Source organism: Rhineura floridana, chromosome 2 (assembly GCF_030035675.1).
Source record: "Rhineura floridana isolate rRhiFlo1 chromosome 2, rRhiFlo1.hap2, whole genome shotgun sequence".
In the NCBI taxonomy this organism is placed as follows: domain Eukaryota; kingdom Metazoa; phylum Chordata; class Lepidosauria; order Squamata; family Rhineuridae; genus Rhineura; species Rhineura floridana.
In genome coordinates, this window is record NC_084481.1 from 112333443 (window position 1) to 112358793 (window position 25351).

A 25351-nucleotide genomic window follows, 5' to 3' on the forward strand; every position below is an offset into this window, starting at 1 on the left:
CTAATCTCATCATCACTCTGCCCATCTAACTGACACAGACTGGATGTGCATCTTGGGTGAGTGATGAAGTTTGGAATACTTCAGTGAAGCGTTTTATTGCATGAGCAGCCCCTGCTTTTTGTTGATTTGAAGGAATCATGTTAACCTACCTTTTAAAATCTCTTTTCAGTTGGCAGGAGGAATAATTCTAGGTGTGGCATTGTGGCTTCGACATGACTCACAGACCACGACTATCCTGGGATCGGCGCTAGAGAACCAGTCTGCTCCTAGCTCATTCTATGTTGGTAAGTAGAAAGTGTGGAGCTGGGGGCAGGTGTTGTAAGAGTGAGTGGTTTTAAATAGTGCTTTGTTTCTCAATAGCTATTTGGAACATTATTTGTCCTTAATAAAGCAATACAAAATAGGAGGAGGACAGAATAGCTATTTTTTAAAATGACAAGCGTATACATTATTAATCAACATTTCTTCCAGCTGACATTGTGAAAATAGACACCTGTCTTCTGCTTTGGGCACAGTATATAATCAGGACTAATTGGAAGTAACCTCCAAACAGTGCTTTGGGTATGAGGATGCTATACTAGTGCAGATGGTCTTAGTTTTTTCAGAGTGTTGCTTTTATCATGCTCTGGGCTAAAATTGTGAGCAGAGAGCTAAGATTTCTGAAAATTATGAAGCCATGAAGAAAAAACTTCTTTGGAGGGGATTGAAATTTTGTGGGAAAATGAAAAATATGCAGTACTTATTTTTGTAGCACCCTTTACAGTTTGAAAGTTATATTTTAAGAACATAGGAACATAAGAAGAGCCTGCTGGATCAGGCCAGTGGCCCATCTAGTCCAGCATCCTGTTCTCACAGTGGCCAACCAGGTGCCTGGGGGAAGCCCGCAAGCAGGACCCGAGTGCAAGAACACTCTCCCCTCCTGAGGCTTCCGGCAACTGGTTTTCAGAAGCATGCTGCCTCTGACTAGGGTGGCAGAGCACAGCCATCATGGCTAGTAGCCATTGATAGCCCTGTCCTCCATGAATTTGTCTAATCTTCTTTTAAAGCCGTCCAAGCTGGTGGCCATTACTGCATCTTGTGGGAGCAAATTCCATAGTTTAACTATGCTCTGAGTAAAGAAGTACTTCCTTTTGTCTGTCCTGAATCTTCCAACATTCAGCTTCTTTGAATATATTTAGGAATATAAAATGTGTATAATTTGGTTCACCCATAAAATTGGTATGTTTGGTATATTAAAAGTACAGTTTGTTACAGTTCAGCAGCTTGTAGCACTGTAAGAAACCTAGTATCTCTTTCATTTGCCTGTTTATGAGAAGCAGGCAAAAACCAATAAAAAGAGAAGAATTGTTTGTTAAATTTATATCCCATCATTCCTCCCAAAGGAACCCAAGGTGGAAAACAGAAACAATAAAACCTCTTTACAAGAGGAAGCCCACAGGCACTGGGTCCTTCTTCCTTCTCTTGTGTTGATGGCAGTGCCTCCTAGAGGTAGAAATGAATCTTATTCTGGCATTTGAGAGTTATTATTTCCATTTATAGACTGCTTACTATCTAAAAGATCTCAAAACGGTTTACAATAGAATACACAAGATACAATAAAAACATATCAAATTAATTCACAAAGCAAAATACATAAACAATATCCATATACATAAACATATACATAAACACAGTATAAAAGTCAGAATTCACCAAGGGAAGTCTGTAAGCCGCCCTCCCTGTTCTATGAAAGTGTCAGAAAACTGAAATTATGTTGGCCATGGAGGAGGGCGACAAGCAGGTAAAAGGTTATCACTCCCCTGGTGCGGCTTGCCTCAGTTTACCTCAGTGTACAATTCAGGACTGCCTTGTCCTCATTATACAAGCATTGTAATGGTAATTGATACTGTACATTATTTTACTTAAAAGTCTTCCTGTTTCAAAATGTTTAGAAAACATTTGGGATGAGTAAATGTTTTAAACATTTTATTCATTATTCTAAAAGAAAATACTTCATCATCCAAAATTTATATTTTTTTCCCCATTTTTTTTTTTGGCAAGGGGAAAATACAAAAAAAAGGTTTCATAAAAATGGCGTGTGTGTGTTTCTATTTTTCCCAGTTTTTTTCTAGGTCTTCACATCTCTAATTGTGTTAAATAATTGTGTAGAATCCAAATCTCAAAGCCCAGAATCTGACAAAATGTTAATTTTTGTGATACTTCTCAGTTTAAAAGGTGAATTACCTAAAGTAAAATTTAAAACCTTTAGATTTTTCTCAGTAACCTAGCAGAGAGCCCATAAATAGGAATGCTGGTATCACACTTTATTCTTGATATTCCTGTTCTCCCCTCCTCATTTTCTGAGCACCTCACTTTTGAAGTCTAAACTCTGAGTCTGAACTCTCTGCCTGCCATAGGTTGATTTGCTCTGGGTTCCTTGTGCAGGTATGCCATTGCTTTAGTTCAGGGGTGGGGAACCTTTTCCAGCCCAAGGGCTGCATTCCTTCCAGACCAACTTTCTTTGGGACACATGCCAATAACAGGTGGAACCAGAGGCAAAAGTGAGCAGAGCAACGAATGAGAATTTTAGTTTTGCATAGTAGGCTAGTTTCTATACACACTCCCCCACCCCTCTATCCTCCATCCAGGCAAGCAAAAGGCATGATCAGGGTTCAGGGACACATTCCAGCCAGGCAGAAACATTTGGGGTGTGAAGTAGGGACAGTAAGGGATGTTGCCTGAGGTCTGTCTGTCACACACACACCCATTAAGCTGCTTGATGGAAGCAAGGAGCTGAGCAGCCTGTAGTCGGGCAAAATAAGTGCTTTAGTAGCTGATTGAAAACATGATTGTGGCTGGTTTTAATTTTATAATTATGTTTGGTTTGGAATGAGAGCCAGTGTGGTGTAGTGGTTAAGGTGTTGGACTACGACCTGGGAGACAAGGGTTCGAATCCCCACACAGCCACGAAGTTCACTGGGGGCCTTGGGCCAGTCACTGCCTCTCAGCCTCAGAGGAAGGCAATGGTAAACCACCTCTGAATACCGCTTACCATGAAAACCCTATTCTTAGGGTGGCCATAAGTCAGAATCGACTTGAGGGCAGCCCATTTCCATTTTGATATGGTTTGGTTGTAATTTTTGTTTGATTTTAACACCTACAAACTGCCTAGAAAACTTTGATTATAGGACAGAGTCTCACATGTTCAGATTTGGATTGTAAGGCTTTTGAGGAATCATTGATAAATTTAGGATAAATGATAACCCTATCATGTAGGGCAACACGCTATTGGCTTTTAATTGACACCATCTTGATTTATATGTGCTAAGAGGTTTTACAGCCTTTTGTCAGAAAGTGCGATAAGCAGTTTACTTGATAATATGCTTCAGTATTGTTGAACCAAATAGAATAGAGAAGGTTAATTCTCTAGTGCAGAGAGGGTTTTACTCAAAAGCAGTGTTTTCCTGAATTTCAGGTGGGGGAAACCCAGCACCAGCCATCTTTTTCACAGCTGAATCTGCATGTCATTGTGTGCATGTAGCCTGCCGCTGAGTGTGAGGATCTGTGGCAGATGTGGGGAACCTGAGGCCCTGTAAATGCTATTGGGACTCCTAACTGCCATCAGCCCCAGTCAGCATGACCAGTGCTTAGTAGGAGTAGAAGCTGATATGGAAGAACTGTGAATAAGAGTTTAAAAAGAGCAGCCAAATTAGTTCCTTGTGTCCAAAAACATATAGCCCACCCTTTTGTGGAGCTGCCTACATGTTGCAGTTTAAGAATTTTGCAGGAAAAAACTCTGCTTGGATTCCTTGAGGTATTTGTAATTTCAATTCAGTAATAAATAGTAGAGCATTTCGTTCAATTATTCTCAACCCAGCTTCCCAAGTCTGAAGCCTCTTATGGCATATAATTGAGAGATTCACTTGCAGACTTGTCACACCCTGCCCATCTCTAGTGCCTCCTCCCCACTCCAGCATTCCTGCCTCTTTTTTTGGGGGGGGGAGGCTGTCCAGTATACTAGACCATATGTTGCTGCTCTGTGCTGCTCTGCCTCAACTTGCATAGCTGTGTGATCTGAAAGGGCAAGGGGGAAGGTCATAGTATATAGAATGTGGTATTGAATTTCTCTTCTGAGGGTTTAGGAATGAAGTTGGTTGTTTATTGTTTTAATATTTACGCTCTACTGTTTTTGTGATTTTATTGTATTTTATCCTATGCTGTGCACCGCCCTGAGAGCCTTCGGGCTGTGGGCGGTATATAAATTGAATAAAATAAAATAAAAATAAAGGAGGGGAAAATCTCAGTGTATCAGAGGTAAAGACCCATGAATCGTGAGCTGTACTGAAAGACTTCTTTTCTCCCCACCACCATCAAGATCCACGCTCATCCCCAAATTTTCCCTCTTCTCGTGGCAACACATAAGCGATTTTTCATCCCCTCTTCAACCAGGAATTCTATAAACTTTTAAAAATAAAAGCTGAGCTTTCAAAGATTCTGTTCCATCTGTTTTTTTCAGCCCTTGGCAATAGTGGAACAGAGAACAATTTTAACTTTCAGGGTAGAATCAGCTGCCTGCCACCAGCCCTCTGCTAACATGTAGTATTTTGACCATTGGCTTCGCTATTGTGACTGTGCTGACATGAGATGGCCTCTGCAGCGACCATTTTGCAGGAATGGGTTTGGACTGCATTCACAGGAGCACAGCGGTGAGGAAGAAATAACTTGGTGATAGGAGCAGCAGCCCAGTGCTATCACTTTTACCAAAACAGTGATGACAGCGAGAGCCAATGGCTGAGGATGCAATGCAGGGTGAGCGGGAAGCAACAAGCAGCTGCGGGGATGAGGAACCCACTAGGGAGAGGCATTTATGGCGCGCCGGCCGGGTGTGTCTGTGTTGGATGGCTTCATCTCCTTTCCCAGAAAGGGAGCTCTGTGCCTAGCTGCAGAGAAGCGTCCCTCCTCCATCCCGCTTTTTGTGTTTGTTCTTCAGCAGCCCTTCATTCCATCTTGGCAGAGTGAGTGGAGCAGCTGGATGTCTTTTTCAGTGCTAGGCGAATGGAGTTTTTTTCCATTCTTTGCAGCTCTGGCTGTCAAGGCTGGGCCTCAGTGCCACGGTGCCTGTTTACTATCAGCTAGAGAAAGAAGAGTTCCTTCTCGTGGAGGTGGAGGTGGAGGAGGGAAGAGCCATGCCGTGATGTGAAATTGAGGGCAGCGGGTAGGGCAGAAAGAGAGAAGATTCGTCTTCAATTATACATTCCCAAGACTTTTCCCCAAAGGTATCTGGCTACAAATCCATAACTACAGTGGGCAGCAGCTGCTGTCCTGGGTAATATATTCATTTCCTGGCTTGGAAAAATAGCCGCCCCAGGATAAAACCTCTCATGAAGATGCATCTCCCCGGTATTTTCTCCACCTTTTGCTTTGACTGGTTGTTTAAACTGACATAGTGCTTCAGCTTATGCTGGTTGTCCTGCAGGTCTGTACAGCTCATCGATGCTGGATCCTGACTAGCACCATCTGTAAAGGTTGCCCCCTATAGTAAATGGAAGAGTATCCTGCAACAATTGTTAATTTTCTTCTTTTTCTTTTGCCCCGGACCCTGCACTCCTGGTTCTCTGTCACAGTACCAAGCCTTTGCTCCAGCAGGGAGGCTACCTGGTCCTGTTCTTGGATCTAGATGAGAGACTTCTAAAACTGTGCTGTAGATATCACAAATAGCTGGGTTACTAGAATTGATACTGACTCTGGAAAGATTTTTTTCTTTTTAAATTCAGAGTGCAGGGTGCAGACATCCAGAGTTTATATTTGTTTATTTTATTTATTTATTATTTGATTTATATCCCGCCCTTCCTCCCAGCAGGAGCCCAGGGCGGCAAACAAAAGCGCTAAAAACACTTTAAAACATCATAAAAACAGACTTCAAAATACATTAAAACAAAACATCTTTAAAAACATTTTTTTAAAAAGCTTTCAAAACATCTTTTTCTTAAAAAAAGCTTTAAAACTTTTTTTAAAAAAAGGAAGGTTTAAAAACATTAAAAAGCAATTCTAACACAGACACAGACTGGGATGAGGTCTCAACTTAAAACGCTTGTTGAAAGAGGAAGATGTTCAATAGGTGCCGAAAAGATAACAGAGATCGCGCCTGTCTAATATTTAAGGGGAGGGAATTCCACAGGATAGGTGCCTGGTAGTCCTCTATTTATTTATATGGTAGTCCTCTATTTATTTCCCACCACCTGTTTTCTCTCATCCTATTCCTACTGGTTCTTTATATTATTCCAGCTTCAGCTACTTGATTTTTTACCTGCTCCAGTCTTTAGACATACTTATCACAGTAAATTACCGGGCCAAGTTCAAGGTTCTAGTTTTGGCGTACAAAGCCCTATACAGCTCGGGACCAGGATACCTGAAAGACCGTCTTACTCTTTATATACCCAGTCGATCACTGCGCTCTGCAGGTGAGGGCCTCCTGCAGATACCATCTTATCAGGAGGTTCGTTCTGTGCAATATAGGAAATGGACCTTTAGTGTGGCGGCACCTACCCTGTGAAATTCCCTCTCCTTAAATATCAGGCAGGTGCCATCTCTGCTATCTTTTCGGCGCCTTTTGAGACTTTCCTCTTTCAAGAAGGTTTTTAAGTTGAGACTATCCCAGTCTGCATCTGTGTCAGAATTGTTTAATATGTTTTTAATAATGTTTTTAACCCTTTTTTAAGGTTGGGTTTTTTAATGTTTTTAATGTTGTTTTGTTTTAATGTATTTTAAGATCTGTTTTTATGATGTTTTAAAGTGTTTTAGTGCTTTGTTTGCCGCCCTGGGCTCCTGCTGGGAGGAAGGGCAGGATACTAATTAATTAATTAATTCAGTGGGGCTTAAAGGAAGGATACACACAGCTTTTTGAACTTTATTGTAAAAAGAACCCACCCTGACTTTAAATTGTAAAATATATTCATAACTTACAGTGTTGCATTATGGTGCACATGTGTTTATATGCTTCCAGCGCAGCAGTGGAAGAGAAGGATTGGACCGCAGCATATCTGTTGAACAACAGGAATAGCCAATGTGATGTCCTGCAGATATTGTTGGACTCCAGCTCACATCAGCCATTATGCAGCCATTATGGCCAACGGGCCATGCTTGTTGGCCTGTAGTAGAACAAGATCTGGATGGCACCACATTGACTACTCATGTTGCACAGTGGGGGTGGGGAACCTCCAATCTCCAGGCCAATCATGGCTCCCAGAGAGGTCCCATTTGGCCCCCATGGCCGTTTCCCCAAAACCAAGCTCACCTGCCCACCAGCTGAAGTCACTAGTGACATCACTGGCCACTAGGGGGACAGGGTTTAATCCTGCCTTGGCAGCACAATCTGGTTCCCAGCAGGGAACAAGTTTGGTCAGCCAAAGCAACAGGATTTAATCCCTGCTCACCAGTTGAGCAGGGATTAAAGCCTTTGAAAAGTGTATTTGAAGCAGCTTGCGCATGCATGCTGCTTCAAAGTGCGCTTTTGCCCAGGGCTTAGACAGCTCCTGCACCTCCATTTGCTCAAACAGTAGTGTTGGGGCTGTCTTAAAGTCTTGTCCAAGTCTTTCTTAAATCTGCATGATTGGGGATTTAAAGGGGGAAGGGGGAGATTTGGAAGAGGCATTTCCAAGTCTCCCCCCTCTCTCTGTAAGTCCCTGATTGCAGAAACAAGGGTAACACAAGAGATTTTGACAGGTGAGTGACCCTACCCGCCTGCCAGTCATATGACATGATACAATGTGATTGACAGGTGGACAACCCCACCCACCTGTCAGATTTGGCCCATGGAGCCAAAAAGGTACCTCACCCCTGTTGTAGAGGAATCCTGCCTTGGGAGTAGTTTTTAACTGAGATGCTTCTGCCTTGAATGATCTGCTTTGGATGAGAGCTGTATGTATGTCATCAAGGGTTGAGCTGTTCTACCTTGTCAGCCCTACCTGCCCCCACCCTAAGTCATTATTTAAGGAGCTGCTTTCCCTGGGTGCTTGACAAAAGGGAAGCAATCCAAGAAGGACACAAAGCTAAGTTGCAGAAATTTGACTTAAGAGAGCTGAGCAGTATCATCTGTTCCAGTAGATCTGTGCTGTTCTGTTGCTATTTGTATACGTAGCACTTTCCCTCAAGGTGGGGTATTTCCCTTTTTTGGCCACTTTAACCTGCCAAGTGGAAGCAGCCAGTATGGGAGGGAAAGGCTAATAACAGCTAGTTTTTCTGCTACCTTTTTCAAAATCACTTTGATCACCAGAAAGCTAGAGATATAAGCCCTGTTCGGATGATCTTTGCTCCCTTGTTATAAAAGAAAACCATTCAGTTCATGAATCTTTGTGTGGCAAATTTCAAGGTCAGCAATGGCTTGTAGTTTTCTCTGGAACTGGATAATGTTTTCATGAATTAGTACAAACAGCTAGAGGGCACACAAAATTAGTAAAGAGATTAGACGTTGCTTGTTTTGTTCAATGTTTTTTTAATTACTGTTTTTGTTGCCTTCCTCTGGAATATTTGTGCATACGGATCAAGTGTGTGTTAGCCATACTGGTGAAATGTTGAATTTTACATTTTCCATTGACATTTTTTTTAAAAAAAGTGAGTGGTATTTCCCTAAATAGGATTCTGTCTGTTGAGTAAATGTTTTCAAAACTGAGTCACTATAGACAGATAAAGGTTTGAACACAGATTCACAACCTGAAATTATGGGATGGTGAGTTACAGGACAAATTACTTCGTGTATTTTAGGAAGATGATAGAATCGTGGCACCCTCCCTTTAATTTGAGTCAAAAATGCATGTGTGGTGCAGGGGAAGATGTGTCAGTGGAAGAATGATCTGCCAGAATAGAGGAAAGGAGGTTAGGCAGCCTCAAATTATTCCCCCCACAACCTTCCATCCTTCTCTCAACTAAGGATTTTCTGGCTGTGATGCCATTAAATGCCAGGTCAGTAAATGGGGAAAATGCCATCCAAGATTGATCTTGGATGAGATTACTAATCTAGTATGTATCACCAAGGCTCACTTTCTCTCAGACACATCCAGGCAGGCAGTTTGAATTTGTATGTGTAGGACCACACAAGGCATTAATGGACAGCTGATGGGGCCCCAGTGTTCTGGCAGGGCCCATTGAAAATGCCTATTCCAAGGCCATTTTTGAAAACATGTTTTTATCTACTTCCATGTTTTCCCCACGCACAGTGCCCCAGAGGTAGATTCAACTGAGATGGCTGCCATTAGGAGTCAGCACAACCAACCCAAGCTTCCTGGAAACATGGGGGAGGGGTCACAGTTTGAGGAGGGGGAAATCGAATGTCATTTTACGAAGAGCCCCTGCCTAAACCAATTGAATGTCATTTTACCAAGAGACCCTGGGAGGCCTTTTCCATGGTTGTATTTGACTTTCTTATTGCTGCTGAAGCAACATCTGGAACTTGCCTGTGACCATAAAATTACAAAAGTTCTTCTTAGGAAAGAGGGTGAAGTGGGGACTTCCCACCTCCTCCTCAGTAAGGACTTGGTGTCAGCTGAGAAGACAGGGGTCAGGAGAATCCACTTCAACTTTCACCAAAAGGTGACAACAAATGAATCTGAAAGAGTGTGAAAATAACACAGGATCCAAAATAACAGAGTGCTTGGCTCAGCCACTCTGCTGAGCAGCTGAAGAACATGTGCCCTCTCCCAATATCCTTTTCCATCTTGAGTTTCCACCCTCTGATTAGAAAAAGTCCACACATTTTTAATTCTCTTGCATGAATATAGATGGGCCCACATAAATTGTTCACTGAAGTTTTTTTAGTAGAAACCCCAAATAATTTTGTCATGTGTGTGTAAATATACATACATACATACATACATACATACACAGAGAGAGAGAGAGATTGAACTCCAAAGCTGCTTGTTGGGATTGTGATCCTGCAATATTAAAGGAATGATATGAATTTTCCTAATTTACAGTAAGTCTAGCTTTAGAATTTTGAATTTTGTCATGGAGTTGTGGGGGGCAAGTTATTGGAAGGATAGTATTCATGATGTGAGACTCCAGAGAACGCCTGGAATAACTTCCTGCCAGATACATTCTTCGGATTCTGGAGACTTATCCCTTCCATGTTACTTGACACCCTTTTAGCGATTTGAACATGCAGATGACCTGCAGGTTTCAAATCCCACACAGAAGCTGATTGAAAAAGTGTCCATGCACCAACTGCTCCATGTAGCATAGAGGGTTCTTCTCAGGAAAAGAAGGGGAAGCAAGGAGTAGACTCCTCCCCCTCCTCCCAGTGTCCATTGAAAAGACTGCAATGGATTAAGTGCAGAGGGATTCAGCATGTGGATCACCACAATTATATGGAGAATTTCTGTGTAAAAGACTTCTTGGACTCCCTGCTTCTACTTCTTGCAAGAAATGTCCTGGCCAAATGGATGAAAACAGCAATCTTGCTACTATATACCTTTCTGTCCACTGTTTCTTAAGTTCCCAGCCTCCACAGTTGAAGAAGAAATCAAACTTGGACTCTAGTACAGTGCCCCTCTTAAAAATGGATGTAAAATCCCTTTCTTTGTAACACATCATGTTGTCTGTAAAACATGAAACAAGTAGGAATGTGGTCAGGAAATCATGAAAGTGCTCTCCCTAACCTTTTCGTTGTTGTTATTAATTAAATTGATACCCTCCTAGAAGGATCCCAGGGCGGCAAACAAAAACTAAACTAAAAACACTCTACAACTTCTTAAAAACAGACTATATTGAAACAAAACATCTTTAAAAATATGTTAAAATACAACAACTTTTAAAAACTCATTTTTCAAAAGCTTTAAAAAGATCTTAAAAAGCAATTCCAATGCAGGCTGGGATAAGGCCTCTACTTAAAAAGGCTTGTTGAAAGAGGAAGGTCTTCAATAGGCACCAAAAAGATAACAGAAATGTCTCCTGTCTAATATTTAAGGGGAGGAAATTCCAAAGCATTGGTGCCACAACATTAAAGGTCCATTTCCCATGTTGTGCAGACAGACCTCCTGATAAGATGGTATCTGCAGGAGGCTCTCACGTGCAGATCACAGTGATCGACTGGGTATATAAGGGGTAAGATAATCTTTCTGGGATCATGGTTCCAAGCTGTATAGGGCTTTGTACACCAATACCTGTGAACTTGGCCCGGTAGCTAATGGGCAGCCAGTGCAATTCTTTCAGCAGCAAGGTGACATGGCGATACTCTGCCCCAGTGAGCAGTCATGTCACCGCATTTTGGACCAGCTGCAGCTTCTGGACCAACTTCAAGGGCAGCCCCACATAGAGCACATTATAGTAATCCTGGAGGTTACCAGTGCATGGACAGCAGTGGTCAGGCTATCCCGGTCCAGAAAGGGCTGCAGCTGTCTTACCAGATAAAGCTGGTAAAAGGCACTCCTTGCACTGAGGTAACCTAGGCCTCTAGCAACAAGGGTGGATCCAAGAGCACCTCCAGACTACAAATCTGCTATTTCAGAGGGAGTACAACTCTGTCCAGAGCAGGCAACTGACCAATTATCTGAACTTAGTGTGGCACTGAGATTGTTCGAGGTGCCCAACCTCATCACCGGCGAGCCACCCCCCCCCCCACGAACCCAACGACGAGCTGGCTGCCAAGCACTTGGGCATCGAGGACATGAGCACCGTCAGCACCTCCTCCGCTGCTGCCAGTGGCTCCCCCCTCGATGGCAACGCCGACCGCTGGAAGAGGCTCCAGCCGCGAATGTGGGCGCTCTTTGAGGACCTCTACTCTTCCCGAGCCACCAGGGCTCCTGATAACCTGATACCCTAAGATGCAGCTTACTTAGCTTGTGCATAAATCCAGCACTGGCCATTCACTACCTCATGTCTTACTATCTGAGCAACACCAAGCTCTTCTCCAAGTACCTCACCCTGGAGCAGTACTGAGCCACCGCTGGCGGAAGAGGGAAAAGGAGACGGAGAAAAGTTTTTCTTCTGTTCTTGTTGCATTATATTTTTACTGTATATTTTTACTGGTTATATCTTATGTAATTTTTTTTGTAATATGTTTTATAATATTTTGTTCACCACTTTGGGGGCCTTTTGGCCAAAAAGTGGTATATAAATAAAGTATAATAATAATAATAACTCTAGAACGACCAACCCACAGCACCTCTGTCTTACAAGGACTCAGACTCAGTTTATTGGCCCTCATCCAGCCCACCACAAAGTCTAGGCACTGGTCCAGGGCTTACAAGTCCTTTTCCGATTCAGACCTAGGAGACCAGGGTTCGAATCCCCACACTGCCATGAAGCTCACTGGGTGACCTTGGGCCATCACTGCCTCTCAGCCTCAGAGGAAGGCAACGGTAAACCACCTCCGAATACCGCTTACCAGGAAAACTCTATTCATAGGGTCGCCATAAGTCGGAATAGACTTGAAGGCAGTCCATTTCTATTTTCATAATCAGCATACTGCTGACACCTTGCCTGTTTGACAAGACCAGATAGTGAAATTGGCAGGTGTGAGAAGTAAGAGATGCAACCAAATGTCTTAAACATTTCAAGAATTACTATTGATGCATTTATTGCCTGTTTTGGGGCTGAAGACTGAGCATAGATCTGTCTTCACACCCTAGGTTTTGGCTCTGATTCTAAAAAACCCTTTGTGCAAGCTAATCCAGATGTAGTTTCATCTGTCACAGAAGTGTGGCTCTTCAATAAATGGTTGTACAACACAATTTTGGGGTTGAGAGGAGAGGTGGGAAGCAGTTTCTGAGAGATAAGTGTGAATATAATGATGGCTTAGAAATAAAGAAATCTGTCTCAGTGGAATAGTATTTGTCTGCATTCAAAAGACTTTGTGACTCCAACAGAAAGATTTGTAAGATGTCTCAATAACTGAGCAGTCAAGAAGTGGACTTTTATTTTACTCTTCTTTGGAAAAGGAAATGTTAAATTGAACACATTTCTTAAGAAAAACTGCTTGTGGAGCGAACACTCTCACTTCCTCTGCAAAGAAAAACCTTCTGACTGTGAAAGAACCAATGGAAAGAGGTTTATTCCATGGAGAGGTGCTCACCAAAGGCCCAGATGGTGCAGATATAAGTGGCTCATTGCATGCTGTTAAATCTATACCACTGCATTTTCTTAATTTGCTGGATGTAATGTAGTTGGATACAAAGGGTCATTGTCTGTCTGTTTCGGAGGTTTATTGTTGTTTTAATTTTAAAATCATATAGAATCGTCCCACTCTATTTGCCTCCAATTGTCTATTTGGCTCTGGCTGTCTAGGACAAAGAGAAACCCAATAAAAGCTGTCTGTCTGTGCCTTAGGACGAAACTGGCTTTTCTGCCAAAGGCTTCGCAATAATGTTGTTGCTTTCTGACTGCAGTTCAGTTATCACATTTCTTTCCCACTCGCCATCCCACTGCTCCTGGGTGTCTGTCCAAGAAATAGGAGGGTGAGGTCTCCAGGTATTGGAAAACTCTCTCTCTCTCTAGTCTACTGCCTGGGTTATTTTCTTCTGTGAATTGTGCTGAAATTATCAGATGGTCGGGAGCTGCATACTGATGCCTTTCCGGTGTGTACAAAAACACCCAAGTGTCCTGTGACATCTTAAAGACTTGGAATGGCTCCAGACCGTCATTCTTTTTGGGGAGGGATTCAAGTGCATACTGTAACATTAGGTTTGCACAAGTAAAGTGGATCAAAATGTTCTGTTGCCCTAGCAAAACAAATGCACTTAAAAAAAAACTTTTTATGATTAGGAAAGTGATGAGGAAATACACTGAAAAGTGTGTGCTGAATGCATGATTAACAGGAAGATGTGTAAGCACCCACAAGTGAATCAGGATGAATGCTCATTGTCATATAAAGGTAAAGGTGTCCCCGCACTTATAGTGCTAGTCGTTTCCGACTCTTAGGGTGACGTCTTGCGACGTTTACTAGGCAGACCGTATATATGGGGTGGGATTGCCAGTTCCTTCCCTGGCCTTTCTTTACCCCCAAGCGTATGCCGGGTACTCATTTTACTGACTATGGATGGATGGAAGGCTGAGTGGACCTCGACCCCTTTTACCGGAGATTCAACTTCCTCCTTCCGTTGGAATCGAACTCCGGCTGTGAGCAGAGCTTTGGCTGTGTTACCGCCGCTTACCACTCTGCGCCACGGAGGATCTTTGTCATATACCCTCCCCATAAACAAATCAGAATGAATGCTCAATAAGGATGTCATAGCCTAACAACTGCATAAGCTTTGTGTAAGCAAATGGTGCTGACTGCTGAATAAGCAAGTCATCTGGAGGAGCCCTAACAAATATATTACGGCATAAGCTTTTGTAGAGTACAGTCCACTTCGTCAAGTACATGCAGTGTTATCCAGAATAGCAGGTGTACATACACATGGTTTGGAGGGCAAGGATCTATAAACAGTGAGGTTAGGGGGAAATGAAAGCAGAAAGTACAATAACAGTGATAAGAGGGAAGGGAAGGGATCTAGCTGATTGGAATCAGCTCCTCCAGTCGGCCAGCATGGAGCTCAAGTTCCTCATCATCCAGAAGGCCCTCTGCCAGAAACAAGCCTCAGTATGCTCACCTGCTAGGAAAACTGCGGCATCTCCGGCCTGGGCAACGTCTCCGGCGATGGGAGCTGCGAGTTCACCTCTGCCCTTTTCTTCACCACCGGTGTCCTCGCCACCATGGCTTGTGTTGCCCTTCCTCGCTGCTCGACACCACCCACTTCAGCGCCGGCATGGCCATCTTCAGCCTCCTCCTCAAGCCTTTGTCCGCTTCTTCGCCTGTCAGATGTGCCGGGAGTGCGGAGGAGAGTGTGCCTTGAGCCTAGGCTGGGAAGGTTCGCCGGAGAGACACATTTCCCAGGACAGTGTTGACTCCGCTGCTGTTTCCCTCGTCCGCCATTGCTGGGCCGGCTTCCTCTCTCTGTTCCTTCTAGAGGGGCTTTTCTTGCTTTGTATGTGTCTCTGCCGGTTTGGAGATGGGCCTTTGCCTCCCATCTTTTCTCCAGGGCCCTTTTTAGAAGACCAAGAAGAGAGAGGAGTGAATTTTTGCTTTGTGATTTGTTAATGTATTTTATTGGACGTTGTAACTGCTGCTTTTTGTAAATTGTATTGTTTTTATTGATGTATTTTTATATTTGTGGTGTTGTTTTTTGTAAGCCGCCTTGAGGGCCTTTTGGTCAAAAGGCGGGTTAGAAATAAACAACAACAACAATGTAATTCATAGTGATTCAGAAAGCAGCCGTTGTTGACACAGGCATCCAGGCAATGGAAAGCCAGTGGTTTTCAGCAGCTTCCTTGTTGGGTCAGTAACAATTAATCTCCCTCATGCTGAAGTCCTAAGCATGCGTGCATGAAGGTAGGTCTCTTTGAAATTGCTAGCATTTGCTTTTCAAGTAAATATATTTTGCGATTGGAATGCAGGAGTAACAGGTCCGTAAACTAAAGCAGCTCATTCTGGAATGGTGTAAAAGTTCCTAGTTCATGGGTCCTGGGAACAGCTAGGGGAGATTTTTCTGCATGGTTCCTCCTCCCAGTAAGGCTACAGTTGAATAACAGCTCTGGATTAGAAATATAGGTTTTGCATTCCTAAGGTTGCAGGTTCAGGGACTAGTGTTTTTAGGTTATAAATATAAGGAAAGGGACTGGGGATAGCTTTTATTTGAAGCACCTGAGTAGTAGACTTGATGGGGCACAGTGGTGTTTATAGATTGGCACAAAGAGCTACCTTATGCAAAGCAACTTAGTAATGATAACACCATCCCCTGGTTGTGTGGTCATTGTAGGTACTTGCATTATCTGGAAAGGTCCTAAGATAGCTGGGCTGATGGAAGAATACTTAGACACCATCTTGTCCATTGAAGACTGTGGTCCTACTCACACTTACCTAGGAGTAAATACTACTAAACTCAGTGGGACTTGCATCTGAGTTGGCATGTATACAGTTGCATTGTTAATCACCCATAATATATCTCTGAATGTGTAGTCCTGAGAATTCCAGCTTTCATTGTGAAAACAAATTCAGGATTCTGGCACTCATAGTTAGGAAGAGCAGAGGAGACTGTTTGATGCTTCCAATAAATAACACAGAAACTAGGTGAGGTCCCAGTACTTGACCTGAGTGAGGATTTCACTAGTCAGGCTAGGCAGCAGGGAGCACACATTGCACAATTCACTGGCCTTCACTGTGGTTTATAGTCATTATACCTAAATGATTACACAGTCCACTTATATGTAGCATTGTAGTTCCAGCACCTCTTGTACAGCGAGTGTGCAAGCCCCATCCTCATCCCTCTTAATCAAACAGAGGAGATTCAGTCATTCCCCCAAATGATGGGGATGCATACATGTAAGTTTAGTGAACTCCTTGGATTCTGGATAACAGCACCTTTCTTGCTTTTCCCATCAGGAATGGCAAAGACTACTCTGCTTTAATCTCTGAATAAGTGGGTGCTGATGGGAGTTGTAGTCCAAAGCAAGTAGAGGGCACCAGGTTGAGGAAAGCTGGTAAAGAGTCAGTGTGGTGTGGTGGCTTGGATATGGTAAAGTCAGCTTCAGATCCCTACTCATCCGTGAAGCTCCCTAGGCAATTTTGTTTTTCCTCAGCCTTATCTTGAGGTTAACATGAACCCTCATGTGCTGCTGAGAGCTTCCTTGCGGGAAGCAAAGGTTTAAAAAAAGTGACAAATCAGTCAGTCTGAAAGGGTAAAGTGAGAAAACCAACTGTTTTGTTTGTTTTTTCATTTTGTGTTACCTTTTTCCGGCTGGTTACCTGAAGGTGATATCAAGCCACTTGTTTTTTCATGGTCTGATACAGGAGAGGTTCTACCTATTCTCATATTAGAAGTAACAGATGACTTACAGTTTCGTGCTTGTATCTCTCCATCCTTCCCTCCCTCCTTCCTTCTTTTTTTAAAAAAAACCTCCCCCAGCTGCACACCCAAAATAGTAATTGCATAGCTTGTGAAAACTTTCGTGCGGTTTTTTTTGTCTCTCTTCTAGCCTCCTGCCTGTCTACCTGACACACTATGTTTATGTCAGCCTTATCAGATCTCTGCCATCTGGCCCACAAAAACCTCTCTCGTTTGTTCACTGCTTATTTGCGGTTGCCATTTCTCATTTTACCCATTCTAGGTTAAAAGCAGAACTCCTCTCCGTTGAGAGAAAGTTACTTCACAACAAATTGTATGGCAGTACAACTTCTGTTTTATAACAAGTTTCAGGTTTCTGTTCCTGTAAAGTTCTATCCCCCCCCCATTTTACAGTAGCAAACAGTTCCCCTTCTACCCCTGTACCATCTGTGTTGTGCATGGCAGGGTGTCAGTTTAGGACCTTTTAAATTGCAGCTTTTGTAACAAACTGTTTTCCTTCATGACTGGCATTCTGTCGGTACAGTCAGATTTATATTTTGTTGTCAGTAATTAACAAGATACTGAGAGTTCTTGAAATGTCTTCTTAGAACTTCCCTGTATCTGTCCCTCCAGGACTCCTTGATGTTGCACTGTTGGCTTTAGGGCTCAGTATAAAACTCCTATTCTTTCCATAGCTAACCAGTCACAATTTTGATTAAGTTAGTATTGTGGCAATTTATAACGAACATTATTGTTAATCAGACAGTTTCATTTTTATCTCTTATAACATGCTGGCTTCATCCTGATTCCTTATAACTGTGATGTTCAAAACATCCTGCCATTGGGGAATCTTTTCAATGGTGGCTCATCAGCCAACAAACCTCTTCAGGTTGGCTATGTCTCAGAAGATTCTGGGGTGTGTTCTGAGGTGCACACTGAATTCCTTTGGGGGTGGCCAGGTCAGTTTGGCCTTCTCTCTTCTGTCCTGCCCACACCACGCTTCACTAACCCACTTCTGTTGTCAGAGTATGTGGGGCACAGTGTTTTTATTTTTATTTACTCCACACTACCCAATATAACAAAGCTATTGGGGATTCCATGAGCTATAGTGCTATATGGCTCAGGTATCAGGCAAACCTGAACTCCCCTGTGACACTTTGTCCTTTTAAAGTTCACAGCTATGAGTTCAGCCCCTGTGACCTGATATTAAACTCTTCTTCAGGTATGCTGCCACCACAGATACTAAGTATCTGAACCAAACTCCAGGGTCATCAATGACCAGGCATACATTATTTGTGAAAACCCAAATGGTGTTTGCATTTTGACAAATTTGTAGGGCAGTCCAATATCTCAGAGAGGAGGCCAGGTCTCCTGCTCCCCTGGTGCATTCACTATAGCTGCCAAATTTCCCTGCTTTTTAAAGTTTGATAGAAATATCTGTGGGCTATAGGTAAATTCTTAAACCGCAAGGTTTTTTGTCTATTAGTGAATTTCCCTGCTTTTTAATCCAGGAGGTAAGAAATGGGATCCTGTGCAAGCTTGCTGAGAATGGATTGATCATTTGCATGCTTATTGAGTTCAGTGGGAATTACTCCCCTGCAATCATGCATAGGATAGGTGAAACTGACCACAGGGGATGGGGAGGGCAGGAGGAGGGAGGGGAGGAAAGGCAGAGGGGAGGACTGGGATGGGAGCAGGCAGGAGGGGAGGAGAAGGACAGGATTGATCATTTGCATGTTTATTGAGTTCAGTGCGATTTACTCCCATGCAATCATGCTTAGGATAGGTAAAACTGTCCGGGGGGAGGGAGGGCTAGAGTGGGCAGGGGAGGAGGAAGGGAGAGGAGAGGAGAGGAGAGGAGAGGGGGAGGAGGGGGAAAGCAGGTCTGATCATTTGTATGCTTATTGAGTTCAGTTGTTTTTACTCCTATGCAATCATGGTTAGAATAGGAAAAACTGGCCATGGGAGAGGAGGGGGAGAGGGGAAGGAGCATATTGGAAGTGGGCAAAGGATGGGGGAGGGGAAGGCAGGTTTGATAATTTGCATGCTTATAGAGTTCAATGGTATTGTTGCTCGCCTCCCCCAATCTCCAAGCGGTGACATTTCTGGGGTCCCTGCGCTCCTCCAGGGTTTGGTTTCCTTTGGGAAGAAGGTCAGCGGAGACTGCGGTGTCTTTATGAAATATAGTTTATTTATTTACACATATTCCAACCTGAGCTTCAGAATGGAGGGGTTCAAGGCATCAGCAGTCCAATATCCAGCTTTTCCATCTAAGTTGCAGGAGGCACCCCAAAGGCCATGGTGCAGAGAGCCAGTCTCTCTGCCTGCCTTCCACTTCCCAGCAATTCTCTAGACACAGCTCAAAATTACAAGCCTCTGCTGGGCTCCAGGAAGGGGGGGGGATGCTCTCCTGAAGAGTTTCAATGACATCAGGGTCTTCCTGGCCCATTCACCATTGTTGGGCAACTGATAGGCCCATTATCTCACCTGGCCAATCTGTTTGGTTAACAAAAGAGAGACTCATCTGACCAGCAGAGTGAGTTTCTGTCCCCAAGGCATAGGATTCCAAATCAGAGGTTGGAAGGGAACCCACAGGAATCATCCATCCTAACCCCCATGCTCATAACAGTATTTACTTGCATGCAATCATGCTTAAGATAGGTAAAACTGACGATGGGGAGAAGGAAGGGGAGGAGGAGGAAGGGGAAGGAGGGGATTGGAAGGGGAGGAGGAGGGAGGCATGAAGGAAGGGGCAAGTGGGAGGGGGTAGGAAGGAGAAGGGAGAGTGGGTTTGATCTAGGGTTGCCAGGCTCAGGGCCTGAGAACGATTCTGTATCTTTAAGAGAAGAGAAAATTCAGCCAAGTACAGGCTTTCTTGCAACACTGTAATGGGAAAAACCACAAGGTGAAATTCTCCCTTCCCCCTGCACAACTTTTAAAGATATAAAAGACCTCTTGGAGGCTCGGCCTGGCAACTCTAGTTTGATCATTTGCATACTTTTTGAGTTCAATGGGATTTATTTCTGTGCAATCATGTTTGAAAATGGAAATGGATTGCCTTCAAGTCGACCGAACTTATGGCGACCCTTTGATTAGGGTTTTCATGGTAAATGGTATTCAGAGGTGATTTTACCATTGCCTTCCTCTGAGGCTGAGAGGCAGTGACTGGCCCAAGGTCACCCAGTCAGCTTCATGGCTGTGTGGGGATTCGAACCCTGTTCTCCCAGGTCCTAGTCCAACACTGACCCCGGGGAGGGAGAGGGGAGGAGAGGAGATTGGGTGGGTGGGTGGGTGGGCGGGCGGGCACTGGGCAGAGGGGAAGCCCCTTTCCTTTCCAAAAGGAAAACATTGTGAACAGTATAATTGCTTTTCAGGCTTTCCCCCACCTTTTTATTCTACAGCAGCACATGCAGCCTCCCACCCAAATTTAAACCAAAGCTATCCCTGGCCACATCCACACCAGGCCTTTATTTCACTTTGGACAGTCATGGCTTTCATCAAAGAATCCTGGGATGTGTAGTTAGTGAAGGGTGCTGAGAGTTGCTAGGAGACGCCCTGTTCCCCTCACAGACCTTCAATCAGAGTGGCTAACTGTTAAACCACTCTGGCCACTGAAGCTCTCTCAGTGGAATAGGAGTCTCCTCTCAGCACCCTTCACAAACTACACTTCCCAGGATTCTCTGAGGGAAGCCATGACTGTCTCACATGAAATCAAAGTCTGGTGTGGGTGTAGCCCCCTGATTAGCCAAGCCCAGCAGCTGTGAGGCTTTTAGAACCCTGACAGTTGGTTATTACTGAGCATGCCCGCCCTTATCATTGGCTTCCAGCCAAAATTTCTTAAATTAATTAAAAATCAGCCAGGCATTTTTTAAACTTTTAAATTGCAGAAGATGAAGGTCAGAGTATGGGGCAAGGTCAGTATTAGGATTACAGGTACTCTGTGAACATGGCTGATTTTTAATGAATTTCAACAGATTATGAGAACTCTCAGAAAAAAGTCCAAAAGGGCTCTGGGTTTCTCTCTCTCTCTTTTTAGACTTTGAACTCTGTACCTTTGTGAGGAGAAGAGGAGCCTCCTAACAACTCTCAGCCCCCTTCACAAACTACACTTTCCAGGATTCTTTGGGGAAGCCATGACTGTTTAAAGTGGAATAAATGTCTGGTGTGGATATGGCCAGGGACACATGTCTGCTGTAGAATAAAAAGGTGGAGGAAACACTGATATAATGTTTCCTTTTGGAAAGGAAAGAGGTTTTCATTCTGCCCAGTGCCCACCCACACAATCTCCTCCCCGCGCTCCACCTTCCTCTGTACCCTTCCTCCACTTCCTCATGCTTAGTTTCACCTATCCTAAGCATGATTGCTCTGGAGTAAATCCCATTGAACTCAATAAGCATGCAAATGATCATTCCATTCTCAGCAAACTTGAACAGGATCCCATTTCTTACCTCCTGGATTATAAAGAACAGAAATTCACAGGCAAAAACCCTTGCAATTTAAGAATGTACCTATATAGCCAACATATATTTCTATCAAAGTTTAAAAAGTGGGCAGCTATAGTGAATGCATGAGAGGAGCAGGAGACCTGACCTCCTCTCTGAAATATTGTATTGCCCTAAAAATGTATACAAATGTAATCAAAATTTGGGTTGGTCTTTCACAGTCCAATCTACTTCCTGTGTAGCTTGGAAGATTTTGGTAACATGTGCCTCTGAGCATATGGTGAGTGATGGCAACACCTGCAATCAGGACTGCATCTCCAAAGACAGAATTGCATTTTTGTCTGTTTGTTGGTGGTGTTCTTACTTTGCTTCTTTCCTGTGTTATTACTGCTTCTACAGAGAATCTAACCTAGAAAATTGTATTTTTCTCATTCATCCCAGAAGTCTGTGTCAAATTTATTTTTCTTGATTTCAAAACCTTTTTATTGGTCAATGTCATATGATGGTGAAAACAACCGTTGTGTTCCAAACTGGAGGTTATATTCTATTTCTATTTTGGGTGCATTAATAGTTGAATCTGAACCTGCAGTTTGATGTAAAATCAGAGTGGTTACAATTCACTAATAGGCAAAAAAACTCACAGTTTAAGAACGTACCTATAGCCCACAGGTATTTCTATCGAACTTTAAAAAGCAGGGAAATTGGGCAGCTATAGTGAATGCACCAGGGGAGCAGGAGACCTGGCCTCCTCTCTGAGATATTGGACTGCCTTACAAATTTGTCAAAATGCAAACACAATTTGGGTTGGTCTTTCACAGTCCAATCCACTTCCTGTGTAGCTTGGAAGAATTTGGTAACGTGCCTCTGAGCATATGGTGAGTGTTGGCAATACCTGCCATCTCCAAAGATGGAGAATTACATTTTTGAATGTTTATTGGTGTTCCTACTTTGCTTCATTCCTGTGTTACTATTGTTTCTACAGTGAATCTAATCTAGAAAATGTTTCTCTCATTATTCATCCTAAACCTGTGTCAAATTTATTTGTATTAATTTCAAAGCCTTTTTGTTGGTCAATGTCATATGATGGTGAAGACAGCCTTTTGTGTTTCAAATTGGAGGTTATGTTCTATTTCTATTTTGGGTGCATTAACAGTTGAATCTGAAACTGCAGTCTGATGTAAAATCAGTCTGATTACAATATGTTGCTATTTCAGGAATGACTCTAGCCATTGGAAAAAACAAACTTATCCTGCCCAAGATGCATTTAAGGCAAGGTGGGCACGGTCAATTAAAAACATGGAGCACACCTAGAATTTTGCTAGAATATATTTCACCTCCCACTGTTTTATCTTGTGCAAACTGAGACACTCCTCATGTCCACTGGAGACTATCCTGCAGAATAGTCAGTGCAATTATTCCACAATTATTTTTGAGTTTTTTTTAGTGTAAATTTTGCAAAGTGTTGCTGTACTTCACATATTGACAGAAATAGAAGCAAAAGAAAATGATTTCCTGTAGGAAACTTCACTGAAATTGCATAGTAAATCAGACATATTTAAAATCTGAACTATGTCAACTGTCTTAATAATGTTGCTTCTTCCCTGTGCCATCAGCACAGCACGTATCTTGTTTCTATTATCTGGGCTGATTGCAGGTGTTGCATATCACCATATACTCCAGAGGCACATGTTACCAAATTCTTCCAAGCTACACGATTCTAGAAATAATAAGAGAAACAGTGGATTAATAATTCCCAGTGGTGCAGTAACTCCATTGATTTGTGATTGTCTTTATGTCTCTTGCTTACTCTTACAATGTGCTCATGAATTTCTTTGCATTAAGATATTCATAGAAGTGGGATCCTTAACTCAATCACTGTGACTCTTTTACAGTTGACATGGAATTCAGTGCCACTAGCTTAGGTGCCTTTAAAAAGGAATTTTACTAATGTATGTAGAATAGATTAGCAGTGATGAACGAAAGGAACCACTGTATTCATAGGCAATATTCATCTGAATACCGGATGCTGCGGATGAACAACAGAGGAAAGCTTTTTCTTGTAAGCTTCCCAGGAGCTGACAACTTTTGGAAATGGGATGCCAAACTAGGCAGAGATTTAGCCTGATCTGGTACAGATTTTATATATATATATCTATATAGATAGATAGATAGATAGATAGATAGATAGATAGATAGATAGATAGATAGATAGATATAGATATATCTATATATATATATTATTTAAAGCAGGGATGGGAAACCTGTGCTCCTCCAAGTGTTGTGGGACTAAGTGCTGGCTGGGGCTGATGAGAGGAGTCCAACAACACCTGGAAGGCCACAGTGTTCACTTTAAAATATGCTTTCTTCCTGCTCTTACCTTCATTCTGCTGGTGCAGAGTTCCCTGTTCTGACAGGCTTTCTGCTAGCGGCAGTGGATGGGAAACCCTGAAACAAGTTGTTCTGGGGATAGGGAGGAACTGATCCAGCTCTGGATCTGTTGAATCCTGAGCTGCCTCCACTGCTGTCACTTGGTGACTTTAGACTTTAGGCCCATTTACTACTCCTGCTCCAGGCTGGCAAAGGCTGGAGATAGCTTTGCCTGATCCCCACCTTCTACTCCAGCTGGTGTGAGTGAAGCCGATACAATGGTGACTATGCCACTCGTTCACACTCTGCTAGTTTTGAATTGCTCTTCCAATCTCATAAGAAGTAGAGATGAGCCCTGGGAAAAAGTTCAGAATGTGGTCTTTCATTATTTTCACAATTATTTTGTAAAACTTTTGTAAAACTTTCATTTTTATTCAGATTTAGTTCATTCATTTTTCAGGTTTCATTTACAAAAGCAACTGTAGAGAAGCCCAGTCCCCAGCAAGGACCCTGTTGCCCCAAGAGGCCTTGGAAGGGGGTGGGCTCCCTCACACAAGCCATTTTGGGGGATGCAGCCTTTCTTTCCCTCCCCCTGTGCAAGTTAGTGACAACAGAATGCAGTGCAAATGACATTCAAGCAAAACAATTCTGAATGAAAAAATGTAAAATCTGAAGGAAATAAATTTAATTCAGAATTGGTTCATTTGGTTAATATTTATCAAATCCAAATTAAATATGAATAGGGTTCTTTTGTGTGCAAGAGTGATTAAGTGAGTGTTGTTTTAATTTATTGATTAAATTTCTATCCCACCCTTCCTCCCAAAGGAGCTCTCATCAAAATGTTAAAACAATATAATTTAAAATAAAAACATTTATTTTTAAAAACAAGCAAATGCACTTCCCCAATTACATGCTGCGTCTGATCAGACTTCTTTAGTTCATGTATGTGCCTTTTGTTTGTCCTCCCCTGCAGGCATCTACATCCTGATTGCTGTTGGATCAGTGATGATGGTTGTGGGTTTCGTGGGCTGTTACGGTGCCATCCAAGAGTCACAGTGTCTTCTGGGGACAGTAAGAGACTTTTCCCCCCCCTTGTCAACATTTCCTGTCATTTCCAAGCATTTCCCTTAATGCCTATCCCTATCCCTATAATGATAACCAAACAGGAGAAAGAGTTGATGGCCACACATAACACACACCATTGAATGAATGAACAAGCATCTTTGTAGGTTAAGAGGCATTTTGGCCATCTTTAGCTGGTAATTTGTGGCCAGAAGGAATGAGAAAAGAGGGGAAAAACTCCAGAGTACTTCTATAATTTATTTGATCCCAATTTATTTCTGTGAAGGACTTTTGTGACCCCATCTCAAGACCATGTGTGCTAAACATAGCATCACCATCTTCCTCACTGAGAAGGGGGCAGCTCAGTATGTGTAGTTTTTGCGTTTCTAGGTGATATCTCTAATTGCCTGACTAGGGCTTTAATGGAGTCAGAAACAATGGAAAATATTTGTAACATTGCCTTGACCTTCTAAAGAGTGACACTGTGCCCTGCTACAAAATGAGACAATGGGGTACTCGCCACATTCATGAAATGCTTTGAGATTTATATAGAAAAATATCTCTCTCCATCCAATATCTGATTACTTTATATTAATGGTGGATAACCTTTTTTCCATCAATGGCCACATTCCTTCCAGGATAATCTGACAA

General features: G+C 42.8%; 1 protein-coding gene across 1 annotated transcript in view; it reads left to right on the plus strand.

The window, feature by feature from the left end:
• CD81 (CD81 molecule) overlaps positions 1-25351 on the plus strand; it is an 87865-nt gene that overhangs the window by 41665 nt on the left and 20849 nt on the right. Inside the window, exons 2-3 of the mRNA XM_061610162.1 lie at positions 170-284; positions 24612-24709. Coding sequence (XP_061466146.1) covers positions 170-284; positions 24612-24709 — 213 coding nt within the window. The remainder of the gene's footprint in view (positions 1-169; positions 285-24611; positions 24710-25351) is intronic.